Source organism: Halichoerus grypus, chromosome 15 (assembly GCF_964656455.1).
Source record: "Halichoerus grypus chromosome 15, mHalGry1.hap1.1, whole genome shotgun sequence".
Classification (NCBI taxonomy): domain Eukaryota; kingdom Metazoa; phylum Chordata; class Mammalia; order Carnivora; family Phocidae; genus Halichoerus; species Halichoerus grypus.
In genome coordinates, this window is record NC_135726.1 from 13,366,549 (window position 1) to 13,392,768 (window position 26,220).

Consider the following 26,220-nt stretch of genomic DNA (forward strand, 5'->3'; position numbering starts at 1 on the left):
AAACTGTTTAAAGAAAATCTAGATGAAATAAACATCCTAAACAAGTGAATTATGTAAAAAGAAATATAGAAGTAGAAAATCGTAAAAGAGCTCCCCTGCCAAAAAGCTAGGCCCAGCTGATTTCACAAAGAAATCTACCAAACCTGTAAAGATCAGATGATGTATATGCTACTTAAACTATTTCAGAGCACTGAAAGAAAAAATACCCAAATTATTTTTATAATGCCAATTTAACATCGATTCCAAAACCAAACACTGCATAATAAAATACAACTATAAACCAATCTCATTTATTAATATTAATGCAAAAATTGTGAATAAAATGTTAGCAAACAGAATCCAAAAATCCATCATGATCAAGTAGTGTTTATTCCAGAAATGTAAGAGGGGTTCAGTATTTGGAATCCATTAATTAATCATTTTAATAGAACTAAAGAGAAAAACATACTCATCTCCACAGATTTTAGCAATGGAAAAACAGAACACTTATTTAGGTTTTTTAAAAGCCTCAAAAATAGGAATACCTCATTGATATAAATAAAAATAAGAATATAAACTTTAAAAAATCAGCAATTGATATAAAGGGAATAGACTAGGACAGCAGTGCTCCAACTATATTGTCTGTGGATCCAGACCAAGACATTATTTATTTCCCCTTTACACTATGATGATACAAAAGCAGTGGTGGGCAGAATTGCTGGTGCCTTAGCAAAATTCAAGGGAGTGGCACTAAACTCCTCTATGTAGTCAGTGTATTCTTCAACACACATGTTCATGGTGGTGGAAAAAGAGCAATTTTTTACTTAAGAATATCCTGGATGAAGCAGTAAAAATAATCAAATTTATTAAGTTTCGACCCTTGAGTCCATGCCTTTAATATTCTAGGGGAAGAAATGGTATAAAGCACTTCCACTGCATACCAAAGTAGGATGACTGTCACCAGGAAAAGCATTTGTGCAACCGAGCTGCAAATTGAAGTTGTGTATTTTTCACGAACATCGTATTTACTTGGAAGAACAACTGGGAGACACACTAAAGTTATTATATAGTTGGTAGTTATAGTTTATAGTTATAGACTTGGGTATTCGGCAGATGTTTCCTCAATAATTAATAAGGTGAGCTCTCATTTCAAGGAAAACAACTGACAATATTTGTCGCTAAGAGAGAATTCAAGCATTCAAGCAAAAATTAAAATTTTAGAAAATTTTGTCCATCACCCTGAGTCTGACAACTTCTCAATACTTAGATTTTTTTTCTGATGAGATCAGCAGTGATGTTTAAAAATGCAATTTTTTTGGTACCCTATAAATCAAACGCGTCAAACATTTGCAAGATCTGCATAACTCAATGAACTCACTTTCCAAATGACAAATTCATGGGGCTACAAAACCACATGTGAGTAAGCGATCCCTTCAAAGTGCAAGACAGACCAATGGATTTTAACAGAGTACAAGAAGTTCATTAATATAGCTTAAGATTCTTCTTTGCAATCAACTTTTAAGAAACTATCACCTGTCAAGTTTTGGAGTAGCATCAAAGAATATCCATAATTACCCAAAAAGGTTATTAAAATACTCCTTCCTTTTCCAACTACCTATTGGAGTCCAGATTTTCTTAAGTACTTCAACTAAAACAATGTAGTGCAACAGACTGAATGTAAAACGGATATGAGAATCTGTCTTCTATTATAAAGACAAAAAAAAGATCTGCAAAAATGTGAACACTGCCAGGCTTCTCACTAACTTTTGTTTTGAAAGTTATTTTTTATAAAATGTTATTTCTCATTTAATTAATGAAACTTAAAATTTTTATGAGTTTTAGCTTCTGACATGGACCATCTCAACAGATATAACTCCAATGAACAAAAGTTCTTTGGATTCTTCAGTAATTTTTAAGAGAGTAAAGGAGTCTTGAGACCAAAAAGCTTGAGAACCACTGTACTGTAGACATTCCCATTAAAGTCAAGATGATGTCAGGTCTGGGCAGAAATATACAAGATGACATGGGCACATGTTGTGCCAGAAAGTATAGAAGCTATCAAAGACTGCTTGAATTATGTAAAAAATGACATAGGTATCAACTTGAAGGAGCCCTTCCCCCACCCACCCAAGTCAAAATAGGATAATTTGAGCATCAGTGAGAACAGTATTTGTAATTGATTAAAATACATCAAATACATAACCATCCATGAGCTCCTAAAGGTAGTTAAAAAACCACAAAAAATGGTTTATTTATTTATAATAAAAAACTGGATGGCTCAGTCGTTAAGCGTCTGCCTTCGGCTCAGGTCATGATCCCAGGATCCTGGGATCAAGCCCCGCATTGGGCTCCCTGTTCGGCGGAGAGCCTGCTTCTCCCTCTCCCACTCCCCCTGCTTGTGTTCCCTCTCTCGCTGTGTCTTTCTCTGTCAAATAAATAAAATCTTAAAAAAAAAAAACAAAAAAAATTTCATTAGTCACCTTTGAGGGTTGCTAAAACATCACCTTATTTTTCTGAAAACTGATAAGGTGTTTTAAAAAATGAAGCACTTTTCCCATGTTTTTCCTGAACAAACTATTTCCAAAAAAAATAAATAATGGATGACTTCAAGTACATATTATAAAGTCCAATTACTACTGAGGAAATGCAGTTAATCACTAATTTGCAAACTCTAATAGAGCGAAGTATCAATACCCATTAAAGGCTAAAACTATTAAAGATCGATAGAAAAATGTAGTGTATAAATAAGGTTGACATTTGAAACTGATTGACCTTAATGTCACTGAGAGGGGGCAACTAGCCATTTTGTGCTTCATGATCTGACAAAAAGGAAGTACACAATACCACTTAGGAAGTTTTCTTGCCAAAGGTAATCAATCCTCTACATCTAACTAGCAATTTATAGGAAATATGTGACATGGAGATACAAATCAAAAGATAAAGTAATCAGCCAAATTCAGCATGTGGAAAAGTACAGGACAGTTAACATGGCATAGAAAAGAAAATGTTGGGGCTGCAGAACAGGGTGAGGGACTTTTAAATGATAGACTTCAAAGGCACATTAAGCAAATACAATGTGCCAACCTTACTTGGAGCCTTATTTGAACCAACTATAAAAAGGCACTTTTGAGACAACCTGGAAAATTTGAATATGGACTAAGTATTGGGTGATATTAATTTTGTCACATGTGATAAAGTCCTTATCTGTTAGGAGAGATTTCATGAATTTGTTTTAAAATACTCCAAAAAAAAAAAAAAAAAAAAAGGGTAGGAGGAATAAGCAAGTTAAGCAAAAGGTTGGTAGTTATGGAACCTGGCTGAGGGTACATGAGGGGTTGTTAACATGATTTTAATTTTGTGTATGGTTGTAAGTTTTCTATAATAAAAAAATCAAATAGTATTCTGAAGACACCTATATTGACGATATGAAATATAAAATAACATCTATATTGACAATATGAAATATAAAATAAGTATATGCCATAGCACCCTGCCCTTGAATTTATAATTTTGGAAAGAAAATGAAAGAATGGAGAAAAAAAAGAAAGAACAATGTAATATTGCTTAATTTAAGGTAATACTCAGACTGAACAGCTCCAGGAAGAGATTAATATTACTGGAGTTATCAAATAGTTACAGGAATGATGTTTACTCTAATAAAAAAAAATCACTAGGATATGTTTGTGCTTCTTTTGAAGTTTCTCAACCAGTCTACTATGCAGACTAATTTTTCAATCCTGAAATTCACTGGGAACTACAGAAATTCTCAAAAGTCAAGACAGTAAAAGCACATCTATCTCGCCCAGTAAAATAATTTGTTGAAGCACAAGTTTAAATAGAAAAAAGATGCAGATACACATGTGAATAAAATGTTTATCCACAAATGGGTCTACAGAATCATTTTAGTAAAAGTAACTTTTCGGCAGAATGTACACAAATAGTTTAGAGAAAAAGAACAATCTCTACAAATATCTTCCTTAATTATATCATGACCAATGTAACCCACAAATCAACAATGTGGTTGCAATTTTAAATAATAAATAATATTAAAAGTCTGGTAACAGGCTACAGTGATGCTGCTACCCTTGGCATACAATAAACACAGAATTCCACCTAGCTGGTCTATAAAGATACTCTGGAAAGACAGAAGGAGTAACATCTTAAAATTTGAGGAAACACTACTCTGGGTACAACTTGTAAATGAGTATACAACCTATATGTGACTATAAGCAGATTAGACTTTTAAATAAAATTTTCACTTGAGTAAAATTAAATGCTAACCTATGCTCGATGACAGGTAATTTCTAAATATTTTCACTAATAAAAAACGGTGGGCACCTTCACCATACCTGTGGTTATAAAGCAGCTCTCACCTCTTCCCAAAGCATTCCAGTATAAACTTGTACTTATCCAAAGATAAGTTACTTTGATCTTCTGTATTGTTCCAAACTAAGAAAATATGAATAACAGATTGGGGGTGGGGTGGGGGCAGAACACCTTATTCAAAGATTGTTACTTTATATAAACTAAAGAATACACTGATTAGAAGTACAAAATAGTAAGCAAGAACTCATTATAAATTTTGATGATTACTGCTTTAAGTACATGCCTTAAAACATACCTACATATTATGAGTTACTATACGTTGTATGCTTTTAGTTTACTTGCTACATGGTCATTAGGCCAGCTCTAAAAAATGTTTACCATCCAAATAGAAATTCATTAGGGAATACTAAAATTTTTGTTTTATGATTAGTTCTGCTCCTAAGATCAGCCTGAAATGAGTTTTAATCCAGTAAAAAAAAAAAGGTGGGGAGGCCTATTATCAAATAATTGAGTCTCTATTTTCAATAGTAACTATGTAGTAAACAAATTTTCAGTCAGGCCTTGCATATCTGTGCCATCTATGTATAATAAATTTTCATTATTTTAATAGAGGATAATATTTACATTAAGTCTAAGTTTTGTTCAAAATGTATTAAACAGGTAACAAAGGACATTTAAATAAGGCCTAACTGTACTAGTTTAATTAATGTTTTTATTTTTTAGAATATAAAAATTAGCAAAAAACGTCATGCTTTAAAATCTTTGTAAGCATGGGGGCGCCTGGGTGGCTCAGTCGTTAAGCATCTGCCTTCGGCTCAGGTCATGATCCCAGGGTCCTGGAATCGAGCCCCACATTGGGCTCCCTGCTCCGCGGGAAGCCTGCTTCTCCCTCTCCCACTCCCCCTGCTTGTGTTCCCTCTCTCACTGTGTCTCTCTCTGTCAAATAAATAAATGAAATTAAAAAAAATAAAATAAATAAAATCTTTGTAAGCATGTACTGCTTTTATAAAAAATAATCATTCATTGTTCAAAATAATTAAAAAATTAAAACTTAAAATGTCCTATTTCTTACTTTCATCTTGGAAAGCAAAAATACACTAAGTGAAATATCAGTGTATTTTATTTTCAAATCAATTTAAATATGAAAAAGTATTTAAACATGAAAAATAAGATTTTAGTCGGGTTGATAATCAACACTTTCATTTCTAAAAATGTGAGAATGTAAGGGATTAGCTGATTTCATTTACCCATGCCACAGCAGTATAACTACAATGAGTTCAACTGGAGATGAAAAATAAGGTTCACGTATTTTTTAAGACCAGGTATATTCTCATCAAAAATAAGTAAAATAACAAAAGCATCAATCAATTTTTTTTTCCAACTCTCCCTAATATTTTAAATGCTTCTTTCATTCCACTCAAAGATCTCTGGAGTAGAAAAAAATATTTAATACAAATCTTCTTAAACAAAATAACTGTTTTGAAGATGGAGTAAAGTCCACAAATTAGATCTTTAATTTATTCCAGAAAAGATATTTTCAATGCATTTAAATATTTAATTAACATCAGGATAATAATATAAAGGCCTCTACTAAAATATAAAACTCGGGCGCCTGGGTGGCTCAGTTGGTTAAGCAACTGCCTTCGGCTCAGGTCATGATCCTGGAGTCCCTGGATCGAGTCCCGCATCGGGCTCCCTGCTCGGCAGGGAGTCTGCTTCTCCCTCTGACCCTCCTCCCTCTCATGCTCTCTGTCTCTCATTCTCTCTCTCTCAAATAAATAAATAAAATCTTTAAAAAAAAATAAAAATAAAAATAAAATAAAATATAAAACTCTTTCTTAGGGAGGACAAAAATAAACATTGAAGAAATTAAATTTATAAGACCTATTTCTCATCTAAGTTTTTTTAAAAACACATTTGTGAAGTTCATATTTTCTGGCTGTTAAAAAATTCTTTTCAAAAACACCACAATTGGGCGCCTGGGTGGCTCAGTTGGTTAAGCGACTGCCTTCGGCTCAGGTCATGATCCTGGAGTCCCTGGATCGAGTCCCACATCGGGCTCCCTGCTCGGCAGGGAGCCTGCTTCTCCCTCTGACCCTCCCCCCTCTCATGTGCTCTCTCTCTCTCTCATTCTCTCTGTCTCAAATAAATAAATAAAATCTTTAAAAAAAAAAAAAAAAAAAAACACCACAATTAAGTTCAAAATCTGAAGATCTACGAAAAAAAATTTTTTAAAGAACAGTAACTACCTTGATATACAAATCACGTCTCACCTTACAGTCTTCTTGTCGTTAATTTTTTGGACAGCACTTTTCCTCCCCTTTTTCCCAAAAAGAAGCTCCTGTAAGTCATCGGTACGTCATCCACATCAAGTTCAATCTGGACCTTCAACTCCTATTCTCACCTATAGAGCAAATTTGAATCCAAAAAACCAGATGAACAGCAACTGATTCCAAAAGTCAAGTTAAATACCAAAATATATTCTAATGTACACCAGTATGCTATATATTCCAACAGAGATTGATTTGTGTTAAAAAAAACAAAAAACAAAAAAAATAAGCATTCAAAGCTTATTTGAGGTGCTTAAAACAAAGTTTTAATACTAGTACCCCGACCTAGGCTTTCAACTTCATTCAAATGAACTAGTTAAAATAAGCAAAAATAAACTGTGTCATTGTATTAGACCAAACCAACCAAGGCATAAAGACTATTAAGTGCAAAATGGTTTTCCAAGAGTGGTTTTTAATTCTCTCCTGGTAACCAATTTTCTGTCAGACTTCTACCATTATACAACTGGAACTGCTTCCATAGTCACCAGTAAAAAATCACAATTCTTTTGGAAATCTACCTCCAAGCCTCCACACCCTCCCTGGCAAGAACTCAATCTACCCCTTCTCCTCCCTCCCTTAAGTATTCAGTTCTTTCCCGAAGTAGAAATTCCATAAATATTACAATATTAAGGACTAAATTTTAATGAATATAAATCAGAGGAAATGAAGGAACATTAACTCCCATTCAAACCTTCCTTAAAAAAAAAATGTTTCCAAGTTATATTTTTAACTTCCCCCATGATTCGCTTTAAAAAAGACGAACACAAAATCTCTCTGCTAATGACTTTATTCATGAATCTATAACGGAACTCAAAATAGCAAGGAACATGAAAAAAATTCAGATTAATATTTATCAACCAAATACATCAGAGAATACATCTATTTTTTATTTAACTAACAAAAATGTCTAAAATGCATGTGTGAGAATATAAACATTCTCCACTTTCTGGAATTTCAAAGTAATGAAGATCTGCTTAATACAGTTTGCCAGAAAAGCTCATTTACACTCAAATACATATAATTCAAAAGAAATCACACACAACTGATAAAATAACCATCTCATGGTTAATCTTCTGGTAAAGTGCTACTTTCAAAGAAATAAGATTAAAAATTTTTAAATGCTGAACCATCATTCTGGAAGTGTTAAAATTTCTCTTCAAGATTCACTATGTTCATTACATTCATATGTCCCCAAGAGTCCATACACACTATTTTATAATCTAAAAAAATCTGTTAGCTCACAGATTATTTCCTGGAAGTTAAAGATTACTATACCGTTGCTAAATGAAGTTTTTCATGATACAGGTATGTACCAGACACAGTGATTTTTCATTGTTTTAAACATGATCTTTGGTTTGGAGCTGTCCTGATATCCTTTCTGGCTGGATGGCTGTGGTCATTAAAATATTCATAAAACAGCACATAGCTTCATTTGAACCACATAAGTAAATTGGGTCAATGGCCTAAAGGCAAGGAATGGCACATACTGAGCATCTGGCAAGAAGAGTTCCCCGAATCCGTAACTGACGTGGTCAGTATTAAAGAAAACAAGTGTTGCTGAGGAGTGGCTCACCTCCTTTCATCAAAGACCTCTCTCAATTTATTAACAGCATTAGCCACTGAGGAAATTAGTTGGGAAAAAAGTCTAATCTGAAGGAAGGCACATGGATGCAAATCTTAAAACAGAAAAATAAGACCAAGGAAACTGCTTAAATAAGAATGTGTGTGTCCATCCCAACGTATATGCACATCTCATATTTGAGGTTGAATATGATCACTGCATAGATTGCACCACATGGAAAACTCTATGCCTACGGGCATATATATGAGATCAGAACTAACTGGTGGTTTTCCTGAAATAATGAGACTTTCAATGATGCAAAAGTTGGCCTTTCCCCCAAGTTAAAGGTTTTAAATAGCAAAGGACTGAAATAACAATGGAAACTGTAAGAAGCCATAAAGTTAAATCTCAGAAAGGGCAAGTTCAACATCATAGCTGAAGGCTGCTGATGATTTCTTCTCTCTCTCCTTGAATAATTACATGCAAATGCCTTTTAGCAATGGCAGCATTCAAATCCCACAAAAAATCAAGTAGTGCCCCCTTCAGGAGCACCTCCATTGGCACAAACTGTAAAACCTGCTGGGGTGCGTTGGATTTAAGCAAAGAGCTCAACAATTCATTCACATTCTGCAGATACTGGAAAACCGGATTTGGAAGGTCCTGATAACCAACACACAGCAGGACTGCACAGGTCTTCAGGGGCTCAGAAGAAGTGGGACAAGAAAATGTGATGAATCTAAAACAGCTGTGGAGTACAAAGATCAAACCAGCCATAAATCTTGTAAAACAAGAAAGTACAGGCAAAATCATAACATCTCCTGTATGAAGCTGCTGCAATGAATGTAGAAGGCAGTCCAGAAACAGTTGCTGGTAAATCGGGTCTCCATCATGAAGCAACGAACAGCTGAAAGTCATGAGTTCAGTTGATTCCAGGACTTCCAGTGGTATATGCGTTTTGATATCACGGAGGGTTGGAAAGCCCACAAGCAGGCACTTTATTTGGTTGCTGGGTTCTACCACCTGTTCATCCTGAAGGCACCTGGTAAGGCTAAACAACTCAGAAAATATCAGTTCTTCAGTAAAAATGTGACAAGAACAGTAATACTGCTGTTTGGGCCAGAACTTGGAATCCAAATTCAAGGCTCCTCCTAATGACTTTTCAATTGCTTCATTAAGAGTCTTTAAAATTTCACCATCACAGAAAGGAGAACACTTTACCTTTGGCAGTTTCTTTCCCTCTAAAATATGCCATAAGTGACACTCAAGATTGGAAGCTGTCCCTTCTAAGAGAGAACTTTGCCCAGAATGATACACAGCATGTTCTTCCACCCAACTATTAAAGTATCCTTTGGCCACCTTATCTTTCCATGAAAGGGTTTCCAGCATTTTCCTTTCGTTATAGGTTTTAAAGTATCTGTTCCTCTGCCCAAACCATTTTGTATTTGTACTACAACCAATATTAGATTTTTTCACTAGCCAATGATTTCTGGAAAGAGGCTTCAACTGAAACTTTTGCATGAAATATTGAACAGCACAGTCCCTTAAATTAATCAGCTTTGTTTGTTCCTCTTTTCCCATGCACTGAAACAGACGAATGTTCTCAGAAATAGTCTCTAGCTGGTATTTATGAAAGAACATACAACATTCTTCATGCCTTTTAAGAAAAGATTCGGGAATCACATGATGGGGAAAGAGAGCTTTCTGGGTCATTTCTGTCCCAAAATTCAGCACCATCTTAGATAACAGAGGATGGACTGCCTCTCTTCCCTTATAGTGGAGACAAACCACATAGACTTCTGAGTTCCCTGCCTTACTAGTAGCAGGTTTAAAAACATGGACTTGGTCAAAGGAACAGTTTAGCAGGTACATCAAGTTTATGGAACAATGTTCAAACAAAGTAAACATCTTCAGAACAAAAGAGCCACCATTTCCAAGAGTCATCAGAGCAGTGACAACTTCACAGTAATGCAAAGAAGACACTAAAGCTTCTTGTTCACCTGGGTTTCCTTGGCAATCAAAACTCCCATCTGCAGTGATCAAGTGAATGGTAGCCATGTTACTTACGAAATTCTGAAGTCCAGTCAGGTATTTCAAGGTCATGATATCACCAGTATTATCTGGACCAAAGTACCACCAATGCAAGGTATTTGCAATAAGTCGGTCATCCATAATCATCATAAGATTGTCATTTGCTTCGTGGTATGGATTCAAAGTATTAGCTACCCAACTCCAATCACAGGGGAATCTATGGGATTTTAAGTAGTGATTGAGACTAGCTATAAAAGCTCCAGGAGCTTCACAAAGGTGTAGAGAATTCAGTTTTCCATTCTGAAAAGCCTCCTGTGGAATAAGTGGAAAGCTGCACAAAATTTCATGAAACTTACACCATGCTTGAGTACAAAGTTCAGCGTTCACAGATTTTTTCACATGAGAAATTATTTTTCCAGCTTTATTAGTGAAAGCAGTGTGTTCATGCCACTCATCCAATTTCTTATCACTCAGTAGGTTTTTTACTTCATTTAGGGAGTTCTTCAAATCAAGCAATGCATTAAATTCCGTGTGGTCACAAGTGAAAATCTCACTGGGATCTGGTAACTGCCACTCATTATTAAGTGGCTTGCCATAAGAAAAGTTCTTGGCAAAGAGTTCAAAAATGTCAGCAAGAACATCTGGGCTGAATGTCTCAGGACTTGAACCCAGTGGTGGCTTCCTGCACTTACTCATTTTCAAATTAAATTAAAATCTAGAAAAAGAAAACACATAATTAAATGAATCAAATTTATTAGTGAAATCTCATCCACAGCAAATCAGATCATACTCATGACAAACCACATAAAATGGGAAGGTTAATGTCAGCACATTCTGTTACATAATGAGGCAATATGGAATAAAGAAAGAGTAAAGGCTTTTACATCCAACAGACCTGAGCTCAAATCCACAGCTAAAAAGTGACCTTGGGCAAATTACATCTTTGAGCCTGTTTCTTATTTAAAAGTAAGGCTATCATTTTTTTAGACAAGGATAAAACATGCTAGCATATAAAAAGCATATACCAATGAATATTCATCAGTGATGGCGGCTCGTATTACCATGGTAATCCATCCAACTCCTCCCCAAAATTTTCCTCTACCCATGGCTGAGACACCACCCACATGGCCCCAAACACACTCTCAGACTAAGATTCATCCCTTGACCTTTGATCAAGCTTCAACAAGTGACTTTTAGCTTTTTTTAGTTCCCTCCAAATCTCACCTCCTTCCAGAAGATTCTACACCTGAACCCAGTACTGGTATTGCTACCAGGCCTCTCTGCCACCACACACTTATCCACCTACCAGGACTGCCAAATACGTCCTCCATCCAGATCTCACACTCTTGCTAAGACATGCACTTTGGCGGTACCAAATCACCTTTACAGGCCACCAACTAACACTCATCACCATACTGCTTGTTAACTGTGGCGTACCTGACTGGTTAGCCTCTACTCAGCTTAATGCTGAAACTAAACTATAGTTCAACCTGGCATGTCTCTAAACTAGATTCCTGTCTCATCTACTCAGACAGCTCCATGCCTCCACTACAAACTATTATATCTTCTTGCCACTAAAACGTAACACACTTTGATAGAGGATCTTTAAATTGAAGAAACAGCCTCACTGAATATACAAATTATAAACAGTCACCCTACATCTGTGTTCTAATACCGCCTAAGAAACCAAAAACATCTGTCTACTGGAGAGGGAAAGAGATAAAAGGGAAAGAAGCATGGCTTAATGGCCCAGTGTTGGCCTAACTTGTACATTCCAGCAGACAGAGCTCTAAGTATGACAATAGTACTTGTTGGCTCAATGTTAATTAATAGGTGCTTTAGTTCATAAGTCTGCATTTGCTTAGCATATTCAATGCATTCTACACCAGTTTTTCAAAAAGAATCTGTCAAACACAAACGGACAACAAAACCACCATCCCACAAAAAGCCAATGTTTGATGATTAAAATGGGAAACAAAGGTGAGCTAGTGCCACGATAAAAACAATAATATCCAAAAGACTGTAATCTATTAGCATTTCTTTTGTACTGTTTTGGCACACTTTTTTCATTCTCTTATATTTTGTTTAAATTATTTACAACCCTGTATACTCCACTAGTTTGTAAGCTTTTTGAAGTAACAAGTATCTTCTTAGTCATTTGTTTGCCACAGTATATTTACAATACACGTATAGTTAATAGTCACACTTGCCCATCAATACCTTTTTCTTATCTTAGATCTTTTTTTTTTTTTTTACTGTTAGAAGCTATATTCAGACAGACTTCTGAAAGAAGGCAAAAATGAGGCATTGTCACATTTATTAAAATACTAAAGGCAAATGAAAGTTTATTACAAGTTATTCTGTCTTAATTCCCACTGTGCTTACTGGAAACTGCAACGTTTAGATCACAACTATATTCTATTTTGGAAAAAGTCTGATTTTAGTCTAATTTCACATACTAATTAATGGCTGTAGGTAAGCTCTTACCTAAGCTAATAGATAATTACCTTCACATGAGAAAAACTAAAGTGATTCAAACACTCCACTGTTCTTCCTGACTACACCTGCGGTACACAAATCAAGATTATATCTGATATATTTATATAAAAATTATATATATGTATGTGTGTGTGTATATATATATATGGAATAATGCTCAGGTCTATAATCCAACCTTTGTTTCCTCCTATCAAATTCCCAGAATCCACCCACCTCCCAGCTACCAGTTCCCTGATTGTAGACACTGTCAATTCCCTGCTGGATTACTGCCATAGCCTTCTAACTAGTCCCTTCTATCTTTGCCTCCTTTGGATCCCCATTTCACTCAAAGTAAATGCCACAGTCGTTACAGGAGCCTACAATGACCTTGAAGATTTCTGCCCTCAAGCCCCAACCCATCTCTAACCTGTCTATTATTCCCCTTATTCATTCTGCTCCAGCCACACAAGCTTTATTGCTGTCCACTTAAACACCAGGTACACTGCAACCTGCAAGTCTTGATCAATCCCTCTGCATGGAACCCCCTTCCTTCAGATTACCTGCATACCAACTCCCTCACCTCCTTCAAATATTACTCACGTGTAATTTCTCTATGAAATCTAACCTGACATCCTAATTGCATCTTGCACTACCACCAATAAGGTATGGACCTAGCTGTACTATTGTTTTCCATGATTCTCTTTTCCTTCTAACATATAATTTGCTTATTATGTTTATTATTGTCCTCCCCAAATTAGAATCTAAGCTCCACAAGGCGAGGATCTTTGTTTCGTTGACTCATTTATCACCCCGAGGTTACAACAATGCTTAGTACACAGTGAACACTCAGTATTTATTGAATAAATGAATGCATATCATACTTAACACAAAGGCACTCCTCTGAGTAGGTTCTGAATAGGAATCATAATAATGCACTTCAATTTCACTCCAGCCCTTCAATGCATGACCAAAAATTAAAAAACAAAACACGTGGTTTACAAGATAGAAGAAAAGTTTCCAGTATGTTCCTCTGTCCCTTTCATTAAGCACTCCATAGAGCTTTGTGGCATCATAATTCTGCTAGGAGGGTCAGTATTACCATTCTTATTTTGCAGATTCGAGAAGAAAAGTCACGGAGCCCCTGTTCGAAGCCACAAAGGAAATACCTGCAAAATTCGTGAGCCTGACACAAAACCCACAAGATCTCACCTCTCCAACTAATGCTTACAAAGGAGTTTTAGAAATGTTTCTGGCAACTCCTCCCAGCAACGGTGAAAGTAATAGCTAGAGTGTATCCAGCGCTGTACTTTGGGCCAGGGGCACCCAAGATCTCGTTTCACCTGATGAAGTTAGTCCCAAGCTCCATTCGAGCGGCCCGATTCCTCCTGACCTGGAGGCACCTCAGTCCCAGCCCCTGCCTCACCCTCTGGAAAGTCGAAGGAGGACCCGGCCTCGGAACCCGGGTCTGATTACCTTCGCTCACGCCCACCTCGTCCCCCCGAGTCTAGAAAGGCAGCGCTTCACTCGCTCTCCTCACTCGAAGGAACCATCCTCCGCTTCCGCTCCCGGGGCTGCTTCCCGGAACGGTCGCTCCTAAAGGTCTGCGGCGCCGCCCGCCGCAGCGGACGTAGGTGGCGCGCCGAAAGGCCGGGAAAGAGGCCCGGGCCCGCCCTCGCAACACCAGAAGCGGTAACCCACCTCCAGGCCGCGCCGCCGCCTAACGTCGGCAGAGAGCGGCCCGAGAGCCATGAGAGACACATTGCGCACGCGCCTCGAGGCCGGGCTGGCGTCACGCGTCAACGTTACGCACGCCTGCGACTCTCGCAGCGCCGAAGCCCTCGTTCCCTAGGTTTCGTTTCTCCGTCGGGTACTGAAGCTGGGAAGCGCCAGCCTCCGGGCCCACGGCTTCTATGGCAACGGAAGGCGCTCGCGGAGGTGGAGCATCCTTTGGCCCCGCCCCCTCGGCGGAGAGGGCGGTGGGGTGGGGCGGGGCAAACCTTTCTGGCACACGCTGGCTCCGCCCACCCGGCCTTTGGGCGGGGAAGGCTTTCTAAGGTTGCTAGGCAGAAGTTGGTGTGTAACACAAGTTGAGTTAAAACTGGTGCTCGAAACACAGTATGAGGTTAAAAGCCAAACTAGGCAAACTGCGAGATAACACTGTTATTATAACATACATGTTTATAAACCAGTAAGAAAAAGACAATCTCAAACGAAAATTGGGCGGAAATTTGAACAGGCCATCCAAAACAAGTAAAACAGCCAATAAGGATATACAAAAAATTCTAACCTATTATTAAAAAAAAAAGAGTTGGAAGTGAAAACAATAAATTTCCTTTTCACCCAATTTAGCAAAGATTAAAAAGATCAATAATGGTCACTGTTGGTAAGAATATGGAGAAACAGGTTTATATACTGTGGGTGGGCATAAAAATTGGTATAATCCTTACAGAAGGCAAACTTTAAAATGGCCTTGCACCTTAGCCGGGCGATTCCCGCGCCTAGTAATTTATCCTTAGGAAACAAACAGGCACTCACTTTGGACAAAATGTTCGTTTCAGCACCTTAATAGCAACAATAACAAAAACTGGAAACTCTAAATGTCTACTTTAGGGAATTAATTAAATTCTTCATGATATATCCATATAATGGGATACTGTTCAGCCAATAATAGGTTATATGTGTCAACAGTATTGCATAAAATTGGGAAAATATAGAGCTGTGTGTAGAGTTTGAACCATTTATGTAAATTATATATGTGTATATAAAATATATTATTTTACAAGTCCTCCAGGATGTGCATCAATTGAGGGGAAACAATTGTCTTTTCAAAAAAATGGTGCTAGGCCATTTGGATATTCATATGGAGAAAATTTTATTTGGACTCTTACCTCCATCATAAAAATACATTTCAGGGGCGCCTGAGTGGCTCAGCCGTTAAGCGTCTGCCTTCAGCTCAGGTCATGATCCCAGAGTCCTGGGATCAAGCCCCACGTCGGGCTCCCTGCTCAGCGGGAAGCCTGCTTCTCCCTCTCCCACTCCCCCTGCTTGTGTTCCCTCTCTCGCTGTGCCTCTCTCTGTCAAATAAATAAATTTTTTTAAAAAAATACATTTCATTTGGGTCACCAATCTATATTTTAAAAGTCAAACAACTCTTTTAGCAGAAAACATAAGAAAACATCTTTGTGACCTTAAGTAGGCAAAAAGTTTACAACAAAGCAGAAAAAGCACTAATCATAAAGGGAAAATATATAAATTGAACCATATTAAAATTAAGAATGTCTATTCACCATAAGACACCATTGAGAGTGAAAAAACAACCTATAGAATGGGAGAAAATATTTACAATAAATATGTATGACAAAGGACTTGTATCCAAAATATACAACTCCTACAAATAAATAAGAAAAGATGCCCTAGTGGAAAAAATGGGCAAAAAAAAAGAACACTTCTAAAAGATGGTATCCAAAAGTCCAATAAACATATGAAAAGATGCTCAACTTCATTAGTCTTTGGGGAAATGTAAACTAACCCCACAATGAGTTAGAATTATACATTACACTGGCTAAAACAAAAAAGACAAAATGTAAGTGGAGAGCATGAGGAGCAACCAATGGAAAGCTGTTTGGAAGGAAAAGATCTCCCAAGATCTTCCAAATTCACAGGTTGGTTGCCATTTAAAAAAAAAAAAAAAATTTTTTTTAATTATATACAGTCAAATGCTGAAATCCTACATGTACTATTCAACCACTTTTGCCAAACACCTATTAAATACTCTAGAAAGTTCCCTTAAGCCCCTTCCCAATCAGTCTCACTCCCAAGTTTTTTATATTGTCATAGCGTCTCACTCCCAAGTTTTTTATATTGTCATAGCTTACTTAGTTTTGCCTATTTTAGAATTTTATATAAATTCGGTCATTACAGTTTGTCTGTTTGCAGCCCATTTCCACTCAGTAATCTTTTTTTTTTTTATATTGTAGGGGAGAAAAAAAATCTTTTCCTTCTACCCTTCTAAGTTCTCAGCTGGGGCTCTGTAACAAAAGATAGATTAACAAGAGAAAAGCATGTAAATTTACTAACATGTTTTATGTGACATGGGACCCTCCACAAGGAAATGAAGTTCTGAAGAAACTGTGAAACCTGAGTGTTTTTGTACTAAGTTAAATGATGATTAGAAAGTTGTGGGAAAATGTGACAAATGGGTATGAGCTACGAGTCGTACACTAGGAGAAATTTAGCAAGGCACGTTTACCCAGATTGCTCTGAAGGTACTTCCATCTTCAGAAATAAGGATGTTCCTTTCCTCCAGTTATAGGGAGGACATATCTCACATGAGGATCTTGTGACCTGCTTCAGGGCAAGGTCAGAGGGTCCTTCCGGCACCTGCCATTTCTCAAATTCCTTTAGCTTAAAATATTTAATATGCCAGTCACCATATTTTGGGGCAGCATGTTCTAAACCCTGTCAATATTCACCCATGTTGTTTTATGTATTTGACATTCATTCTTTTTTATTGCTAATTAGCATGTCATTGTATGGAGAGACCATAATTTAGTTATCTATTCTTTTGTTGATGGACATCTGAGTTCTGTTTCCAGTTTGAGGCTATTGTGAATAAACCTGCTACGAACACTTTAGTACAAGACTTTGCTGTAAGCATATGTTTTCTTTACTCTTGGGTAAATAGATCTATGTGTCGCTTTGAAGAAACCTCCAAACAGTTTTCCCAGAGTGCTTGAACAATTTTACATCCCTACCCACAATACCTAAGAATTCTTGTAGAATTCTTGTCGACTCCACCCAGCCACGGTCGACCCCACCTTGTTCTTGAATATTGCCAGGGACGGTGAGCCCTTGGGCCACATCTCCTTTGAGCTGTCTGCAGACAAAGTTCCACAAGACAGCAGAAAACTTGCCTGCTCTGAGCCCTGGGGAGAAAGGATTTGGTTATAAAGTTTGCGGCTTTGACAGTATTATTCCAGGATTTATGTGCCAGGGTGGTGACTTCATGCACCATAATGGCCCTGGCAGCAAGTCCACCTAGGGGGAGAAATTTGATGAGAATTTCATTCTGGAGCATATGGGTCTTGGCATCTTGTCCTTGGCAAATGCTGGACCCCACACAAATGGCTCCCAGTTTTTCATCTGCACTGACAAAACTGAGTGATTGGATGGCACGCATGTGGTCTCCGTCAAGGTGAGAGAGGGCAGGAATATTGTGGCAGCCAGGGTGCACCTTGGATCCAGGAATGACAAGACCACCAAGAAGATCACCATCGCTGATGTGGACAAATCTAATAAATTTGACTTGTGTCATATCTTAAGCACCAGACTCTTCCTTCTGTAGCTTAGGGGAGGACCCCATCACTCCCATCTGCTGAAACTATCCTATAATCTTTGTGTTTCCTGAGGCAGTTCGATGGGTTCCATGTTTTCCTATCCCCTTCCACGTCAAGTTAGATTGCAGAGTTAAGTTTATGATTATGAAATAAAAACTAAACAACAACAAAGAATTCTGGTTGCTTCATACCTCACCAACTTTTGGTGTCGTGAATCTTTCATTTTAGCTATCGGTGGGAGTTGGTTGCTTTTTACCTCCGATTCTTAGTAAATATTAAAAAAGAAAAGCTGTGGATATTGTTCTTTTATGGGACTAGATGCTAGATGAGGGCTATATGATCTCTTAAATACAATTACTATGTTCCCTGAGGTTTATAAATATTATCAGGAGTATTTCAAACAACAAAGCATATACTGAGCCAGTCTTTACTAAAATAGTCACAACATTAACATTTTTTGAGTATATAATATGTGCTAAGCACTGAAAACTGCCCTTTTTTTTTATTCATTTAATCCTCTCAACAACTCCATGAAGTAGATACATGCATTGTCCCCCTTTTACAAACAAAGAAATCAAGGATCAAAGTGATTAAGCAATTTACTAAAGGTCATGGAGTCAGTAAGTAGCAGTCAGGGTTTGGACCTAGTTCTGCCTCACTCCAAGGCCAATCTGTTCTGCAGAGAATTTCTAGAAACTGCCTCTAGTAATTTAAAAACAACTTTATAGTCCATATTCATGGCGAGAAATCCTTATATGAGGCAAGTAGTTTTATTAAAAATGATGAGTTTCATTTATTTTGTCCCAAGAGCAGGAGGGTTTGCAAAATTTTTGGAGAAGATGAAATGTCATCAATGAATGAAATTGGTATCTGAAACTTTAAAAAGTTCAAGGAAAATAACCAAGCCCTTAACTGATGTATTGGCAAATTTGGATAAAAATGCACAGTTAATGTGAATGCATTTGGTATCAACTTTAAATATGTACTTTAAGAAATATACTAAGTATCTGAGTGGAAGCTAGCTACAATTACTCTTTTCCAATTCCTGAGTGTTCTTTATACTCAACTGGCATGATAATGAGAATATAAGTAGCAGACAAGAATTAAAACAACCAGCTCTCCAGTCTCTACTCTGATTATATTTCTCTGTCAAAGCAAACAGAAACAAAACTGCTTCTGTGGTCATTTATCACCAATCAACTTGCTGAGTCTCTAATTACATCTTCAGACAGATTCTGTGGGGTGACAATGTATAAATTATGGTTCCAAAATCCCAGAGGGAGTTGTCTGGGATGATGGAAATGTTCTATAGCTTGATAGGGGATTTAAGTTAAGAATTAGTATGTGTATCTCTCGAAATTCATCAAATGGTATAATTAAGATTTGAGCATTTCACTCAACATAAATGTTACTACCTTGAGAAAAAAAAAAAAGAGCCATAAACAAATATTCAAATATTGAACTCTAGTTACCCATATGCATGCTGAAGACTTTAGAGAGAAGCGTACTGATATCTGCATCTTACTTTGAAATGCACCACACATAAGATGGATTGATATATGGATAGAGGAGTGGATTAATGGTGAAGTGAGTGTAGTGTGATGTTCACAATTATAGAACCTAGATGGTAGATTCTATGGCTGTGCACTATTTCTTTCCGCTTTTCTCTATTGAAATTTTTTCATAATAAAATAGTGGGGGAAATAAACAGATTCACATCATAAAAGGCAGGAATGGAATCTCTTCCTATTAAAAAAAAAAAGTACATACAGGGTGCCTGGGTGGCTCAGTCGTTAAGCATCTGCCTTTGGCTCAGGTCATGATCCCGGGGTCCTGGGATCAAGCCCCGCATTGGGCTCCCTGCTCCACGGGAAGCCTGCTTCTCCCTCTCCCACTCCCCCCTGCTTGTGTTCCCTCTCTCGCTATGTCTCTCTCTGTCAAATAAATAAAATCTTAAAAAAAAAAATACATACATACATACAATGAGTATCAAGCATTTCCCATTCACACAGGAAACAGAGCCACTGAATGAGCTTTAAGGGAACAGCATTGCATTTGGTGGCAACCTGGCCTGTGTTCTTTTTTTTTTTTTTAAGATTTTTATTTATTTATTTAACAGAGATAGAGAGCACAAGTAGGCAGAGCGGCAGACAGAGGTAGAGGGAGAAGCAGGCTCTCCGCCAAGCAGGGAGCCCGATGCGGGGCTCGATCCCAGGACCCTGGGATCATGACCCGAGCAAAGGCAGTCGCCCAACCAACTGAGCCACCTAGGCGCCCCGTGGCCTCTGTTCTTACGGCTCAGTCATTTGATCCATTTATTTGATTTGGTGAACACCATTCAGGCTTGGTTTTGACCATTACACAATCTTAAATTGTTCCCACTCTTTGTCACACAGTGGTCCACTCACGCTCTTCTTGCCACATGGGATGGATCATTGTTTAAAGGCAGCAAACCAAGGAAGGGAACACGAACACTGAAATTCTAGAAGTCAGCTAAGGTTATAAACTTGCTAATAATTGTTCCCATTTCCCTCATGATGATTTTCACTAGATCTTTAAGTGGCATTCTGATCAAAATTCTTATGCAGCACCCTATGCTGTTAAAATACAATGTTAAAAAGAGAAAATATGTAAAAATTATAACCAATTTGTCTATTCAACTATTAGGTAGAGCATCAGAATGTGGGAAAGTACTTTGTGGGAAAGTACTTGAAACAGGTGCCTGAAATCTCTTCTTTCTTACGGTTTAGGAACTAAACAAAAATGATTAAAACAAAATCAATTGCTTTCTAAGCATAAATACAAAAAATTGCAAACAGCAGGTTATGAAAGCTGTTGTTGTCTAGTTTGGGCGCTATAACACACAGCTAAACCTCATTCTGCACTTTAATAAACATTCAGAACTAAGATGCAGTATGACATGTCTTTCTCAAAACTTATTTTTTAGCGATTCATTTCTTTCCTTACATAGTTAAAGTTAATAGACTGAGTCACTAAATGGGGAAAAGCCAAAAATGTGTTTTTACGTTATGGATATCATTAAAGATGATATTTTAGATGAACTTTAGAATAAGATTCATAATATAATCATTAATACTACACTGACCTAAAATACTTATTTACTTAAAATCACATCTTTATTCTCTTCCATGTAAAAATGACCAAAACGACTTTTTCAAAAATTCTTAAGGGCTTAAGAAGCCACATATATTATTGTGAGATAAGCACAGTTAAAAAAAAAAAAGAAGGTTGAGAAATACTGGCATATGGAATAGAACAGAAGATGTGGCCCACCCTTGGAGCATTAATCATCTTACTGTAGACACAAGATGTTTAAAAATAAACAACATTACACACTAAGTGCTCTCTTGTACAGTACAGATTGAGTATTGTAGGAGTCTAAGGAAGGGGGAATTAGTAGGAAAAAGATGGGGAAAAGAGACTTCAATTTTTGTCCTAAAAGGCTACTGTTATCTACAGAGTACCAGCCTAGCTCAGGAAAATAATGTGGGTGAAAAAACGGACAGGAAGAAGGGTAATTGCAGAAAAGGGATGGAAGGTTAAGAAGACTGAAATGCTATCGAGGCAGTGTCTCAGTCAGTTCAGGCTGCTATAAGAAACACCATAGGCTGGGGGACTTAAAGAATAGAAATGTATTTCTCCGGATGCCTGGGTGGCTCAGTCAGTAAGCGTCTGCCTTCGGCTCAGGTCATGACCTCAGGGTCCTGGGATCGAGTCCCGCATCGGGCTCCCTGCTCAGCGGGAGGCCTGCTTCTCCCTCTCCCACTCCCCCTGCTTGTGTTCCCTCTCTCGCTGTGTGTCTCTCTCTCTGTCAAATAAATAAATAAAATCTTTTAAAAAAAGAAAAGAAAAGAAATACCCAGGAGGGAGTTGGAAATCAGTGGGTGGCTGAAGTTCAGGTAAGAAAACTAAAGTGACATTCAACCCTGTGAATTTTTAAGTACCTGCTTTATTATTATTTATTATTAACAATGATTATGATGATACTTAATTTAGAAGTAGAATCAGTACCAAAGGTTGTTAAAGCACTAGCCTTGGGGGACTCCTTCCTATTAACAGTTCACCTAGTACTGTCCCGCCTTGGGATCAATATGGCTTCTCTTTTTGAATCGTCAAGCACCACAGCGGGGGCTTCTGAACGCCTGGGTTAAACTCTCCACCTACTAGCTACATGACCCTGGGCAAGGAAGACCTCCAAGGGTCACACTGAGGATTATCAAACAAATGTAAAATGCTTAGCACGGGTTCTTGCACTTAGCCAGCATCTGAGAGATGTCAGCTGCTCCTGAAAAATGTCTGTTCTTTTCTGGAAGATGGGGTGCTAAATTCAGACCCTCCTTATAAGGTTCTCCTGTTGCTGTTTCTTATATTCAAAATCCTTAATAGAGCAAGAGAGGAAAAGAGTAAGGGAGACTAAGGAGAAGAAAGGGAAGCAAGAGAAGACAACTGAGACCAAATTCTGTCATATCTGCCACTGAGAAGCTTTCAGATGTATCTGCTTCTCTTTTCAACAATTTGGGCAGGTTTCAAAGAGCAGAAAGAAGACTGGCTATAAAATGAATGAACACATGAATCAACATGGATGCATTTCAAAAACATAATGTGGAATGATAAAGGCAAGTTTCAGAACAGTCTTGCGTTGCCTGCCATTTATGTAATGTTTGAAAACTCATGAGACAATTTTGTTTAATGTTTATCGATTCAAACGTAGTACAAATATAAAAACACAGATGATACACACTCACTTCCAGAGAGTGGTAACCTCTGGGAAGGCAGAGGGGATGGCAAAGAGACACCAAAGGGCATCAACTATATCTGTAACGTTTTTCTTCTTTTTACTAAGCTCCGAAGCTATGGCAAAATATTGGCACTTTCAAAATCTAGGTAGTGGACACATAGGTGTTATATTATTCTCTTTTCTGAATGTTTGAAATATTTCCTAAAAATTTTAAACAGAAAAAGAAGACCATCGGCCTCATTTCTAAATCCATTCAAACTCCCATGCACTTTAGAAATCCATCTGTTCAGCTAAATCACATTGTATCCATGATTTTCAGGAATGAGTATGTTTCTCAGATTCAGTTAGAGAAAAGTATAATGAATCTATGAAAAATGGGTTGTTTTGTGTTAGGTTTACATTGCCAAGATATATTTTAAATTCTGGTATCTGGGTTGAACCACGCATATTATCATATTACTAGATTTTAATTTCTTTCACACATTACATTTTGGGGATGTTTTATGATTAACAAATTGCTTGTGTATACCTTAAGATTCCCTACTGATTTCATGTCAGGGACAAACTCCAACTGACTGATGGTGGCTGGCGAGAGTGCTCTATTGAAACAGTTGAAAAAACACATGTGGGCTCCACAGGAAGGGCCATGATCAGGGAACTGTGTCAAAAGCAGGGTGAAGGGACTGTTCCCTATGTGTCCCAGTAATATTCCTGACACTTTCCTGACTCCTTCCACCTCTCACTGCTCCATCTCCAGCTCCCATCACTTACCTCTTCTAACTTGGTGCTAGAATCCCCCTCCTTGAGTCTCCTTTATCTTTTTTTTAAAGACTTATTTACTTATTTTAGAGAGAGAGAGTGAGAGTGAGTGAGAAAGCATGAGCAGCGGGAGGGGCAAAGGGAGAGAAATCCCCAAGCAGACTCCCTGCTAATCATGGAGCCCCATGTGGGGATCGATCCCAGGACCCTGAGATCATGACCTAAGCCAAAAATCAAGAGCCAGCACTCAACCCACTGAGCCACTCAGGAACCCCGAACCCCATATCTTTACTCACACTATAATAATCCCTGGCTGGTTTTATTGTCATCCTGATCAACCCTACAGGCTGATGAGCCCCTCCTCTTCTGTTTTTCTCTGAAGCCTTCCCAGTCCCACCTGGGCCAGGTGAGACACCTCCCCTTCATCCCCATGGCACTCACATAGCATTTATCTCTAGGTATTCCAACTATTTGTTTACTCACCTATCTCTGCTGTGGGCTTTGAAAGGACAAGGCTGGGTCTTATTGATCTCTGCACTCCCAGCTTCTGGCACATAGTAAGCAATCAATAAATGTTTGTTAAATGAAAGAATGATTTAATGAATGGTGTCCTTATTCTGCAGAAAAGGAAACAGACACAGAGTTGGGATTTTTCTCAAGGTTATACTTCCTCTGAAACCTTCCCATTTCTCCTCTAGAACAGAGATTGACAAACATTTTCTGTAAAAGGACCAGAGAGTCAATATTTTCAGTTTGTGGTCCAGAAGGGCTCTGTCACAGCCACTCCACTCTGAAGTTGTAGCTGAAAAGCAAACAAGAGACATGGCTGCATTGCAATAAAACTTTATTACAGGAAAAGGCAGTGGGCCAGATATGGCCCATGGGCCAAAGCTTGTGACCCTGCCGAAGAAATGGTAAATAGACACTCCCACATGTCTAGTTCCTTCATTGAACATACTCTCTGCCTCAACCCAAATTCTAGGGTCCCAATTCCAATGTTCCAGAGTGCCTGTTGGAGTTAGATCGACATGCCCTCATATCTCCAAGCCAAGGAATTGAGGTAGGCTCACTAAAGAACTGGCTGCAAAGCTGAGACCAGAAGGGACAAAAGGAGTTTGTTGACAATGACCTTTAAGAGACCTAGAAGAGGGACGCCTGGGTGGCTCAGTTGGTTAAGTGTCCGCTCTTGACTTTGGCTCAGGTCATGATCTCAGGGTCATGAGATGGAGCCCTGTGTCGGGCTCTGTGCTGAACGTGGAGCCTGCTTAAGATTCTCTCTTTCCCTCTCTCCCTCTCTCTGCCCCTCCCCCTGCTGTGCAATAAAATAAAATGTAAAAAAGAGACCTAGAGGAATTCAAGCCCACCTTATCCACATCCTCCTTGAGCATCATTTTGAACACCCAACATTTTAACAAGAAAAGAGGTCCACTTCTTGGGTGCAGTGGACAAAGGAGAAAGAGGAACAAACAACTCGTTTACATTCTCCCCACTCCCTCTTCTGTGTTTCCAAGCGACTAGTCTCTTTTTCTTTCCCAGAGACTATTTTAAAATGCTTCCACTGTCTTCATATTTCCTACCCTATGGTTCTCTCATTCCTTGTCAGGAGATGACCTCACCTCCTCCTTCACAAAGGAAATAGAAGTCATCAAAAGAGAACTCCTTCAGAAATCTGCCACTCACCACTAATTTATCTACATCTATATCTATTCTCTTATCCTTCCTCTCATAATGGAACATGTGTCTAAGACTAATCCTTTCTGTTCTCTGTGTCCCAGGTGGAACCTGATTCCACCAATTCATTCTCTCTCTCTTGTTCTCCTGTATTTATCACTCTCCCTTCGGTATCTCCCCCAACTGCATCCCAAAGGCACAGGGGAGCTTCTCCCCACCCTGAGAAACTTTCCAACATTTAGACATGCATGCCTCCACCATCTTGAAAATAAGTTTCTGAAACCTGTGTCTTCCTCCAATTATTGCCCTATCTCTCTTCTACCTCTTTTTCAGCCAGAGTTCTTAAGAGAGTTGTGTCCTCATAGTTCCCACTTCATCATCTCCCAGTAAGTTTTCAATTCATGAAAAATTTGTTACTCCTTCATTACACCCCTGAAAGTCTTTCATTAAAAATCCTTGAATAACCTCCTTTGTTGCTACATCCAACCTAGAATTTTTTGCCCTTATCTTTACTGAATTCCTGGCACTATTTAACCTTGTGGTTAAATAGTCTCTTCTTGAAACAGTCTCTTCTCATGACTTTGATGACAACATTATCTCCTGGTTTTCCTCCTATGGTCATTCTTCCTTAGGCTTCTTTGTAGAATCCCATACCTCTGCCTAGTTATTAAATACTGGTGTCCTCAGAGTTCTCTACTTGGCCCTCCACTCTTCTCAGTCTCTATGCTTCCCTAGGTTATCTCAGCTAATATCCAGACAATCTTAAATATGTTGATGATTCCCAAATTTACTTCTCCAACCCAGAGCTCACTACTGAGGCTAAAGCCAGCCAGTCAATTGCCTAATAGAATTAGAAATCATCCCTCTTCTTTATTCACAGCATCCAGTCCCATTTAAAAATATATATATATCTTGCCCCATCATCCTAGCCACCTATCACCCCTCTTCTTTGCCTCATTTGCAGCAAAAGTTCCTGAAATGTCTTTAAAACCC

The 26,220-nt window shown here is 38.1% G+C and overlaps 1 protein-coding gene across 4 annotated transcripts in view; it reads right to left on the bottom strand.

Moving 5' to 3' along the window:
• Positions 1 to 7,404: 7,404 nt before the first annotated feature.
• Positions 7,405 to 26,220, bottom strand: part of CMTR2 (cap methyltransferase 2) — a 54,925-nt gene continuing 36,109 nt past the window's right edge. The window contains exons 1-2 of one of the 4 annotated variants that reach the window (XM_036074055.2): positions 14,401 to 14,591; positions 7,405 to 10,939 (exon numbers count right to left, since the gene is read on the bottom strand). In XM_036074055.2, coding sequence (XP_035929948.1) covers positions 8,626 to 10,920 — 2,295 coding nt within the window. In that variant the 5' untranslated portion in view covers positions 10,921 to 10,939; positions 14,401 to 14,591 and the 3' untranslated portion in view covers positions 7,405 to 8,625. Of the gene's footprint in view, positions 10,940 to 14,175; positions 14,592 to 26,220 lie in introns of those variants that run through there. The other 3 variants (XM_078063524.1, XM_036074054.2, XM_078063525.1) reach the window with 3 other exon arrangements.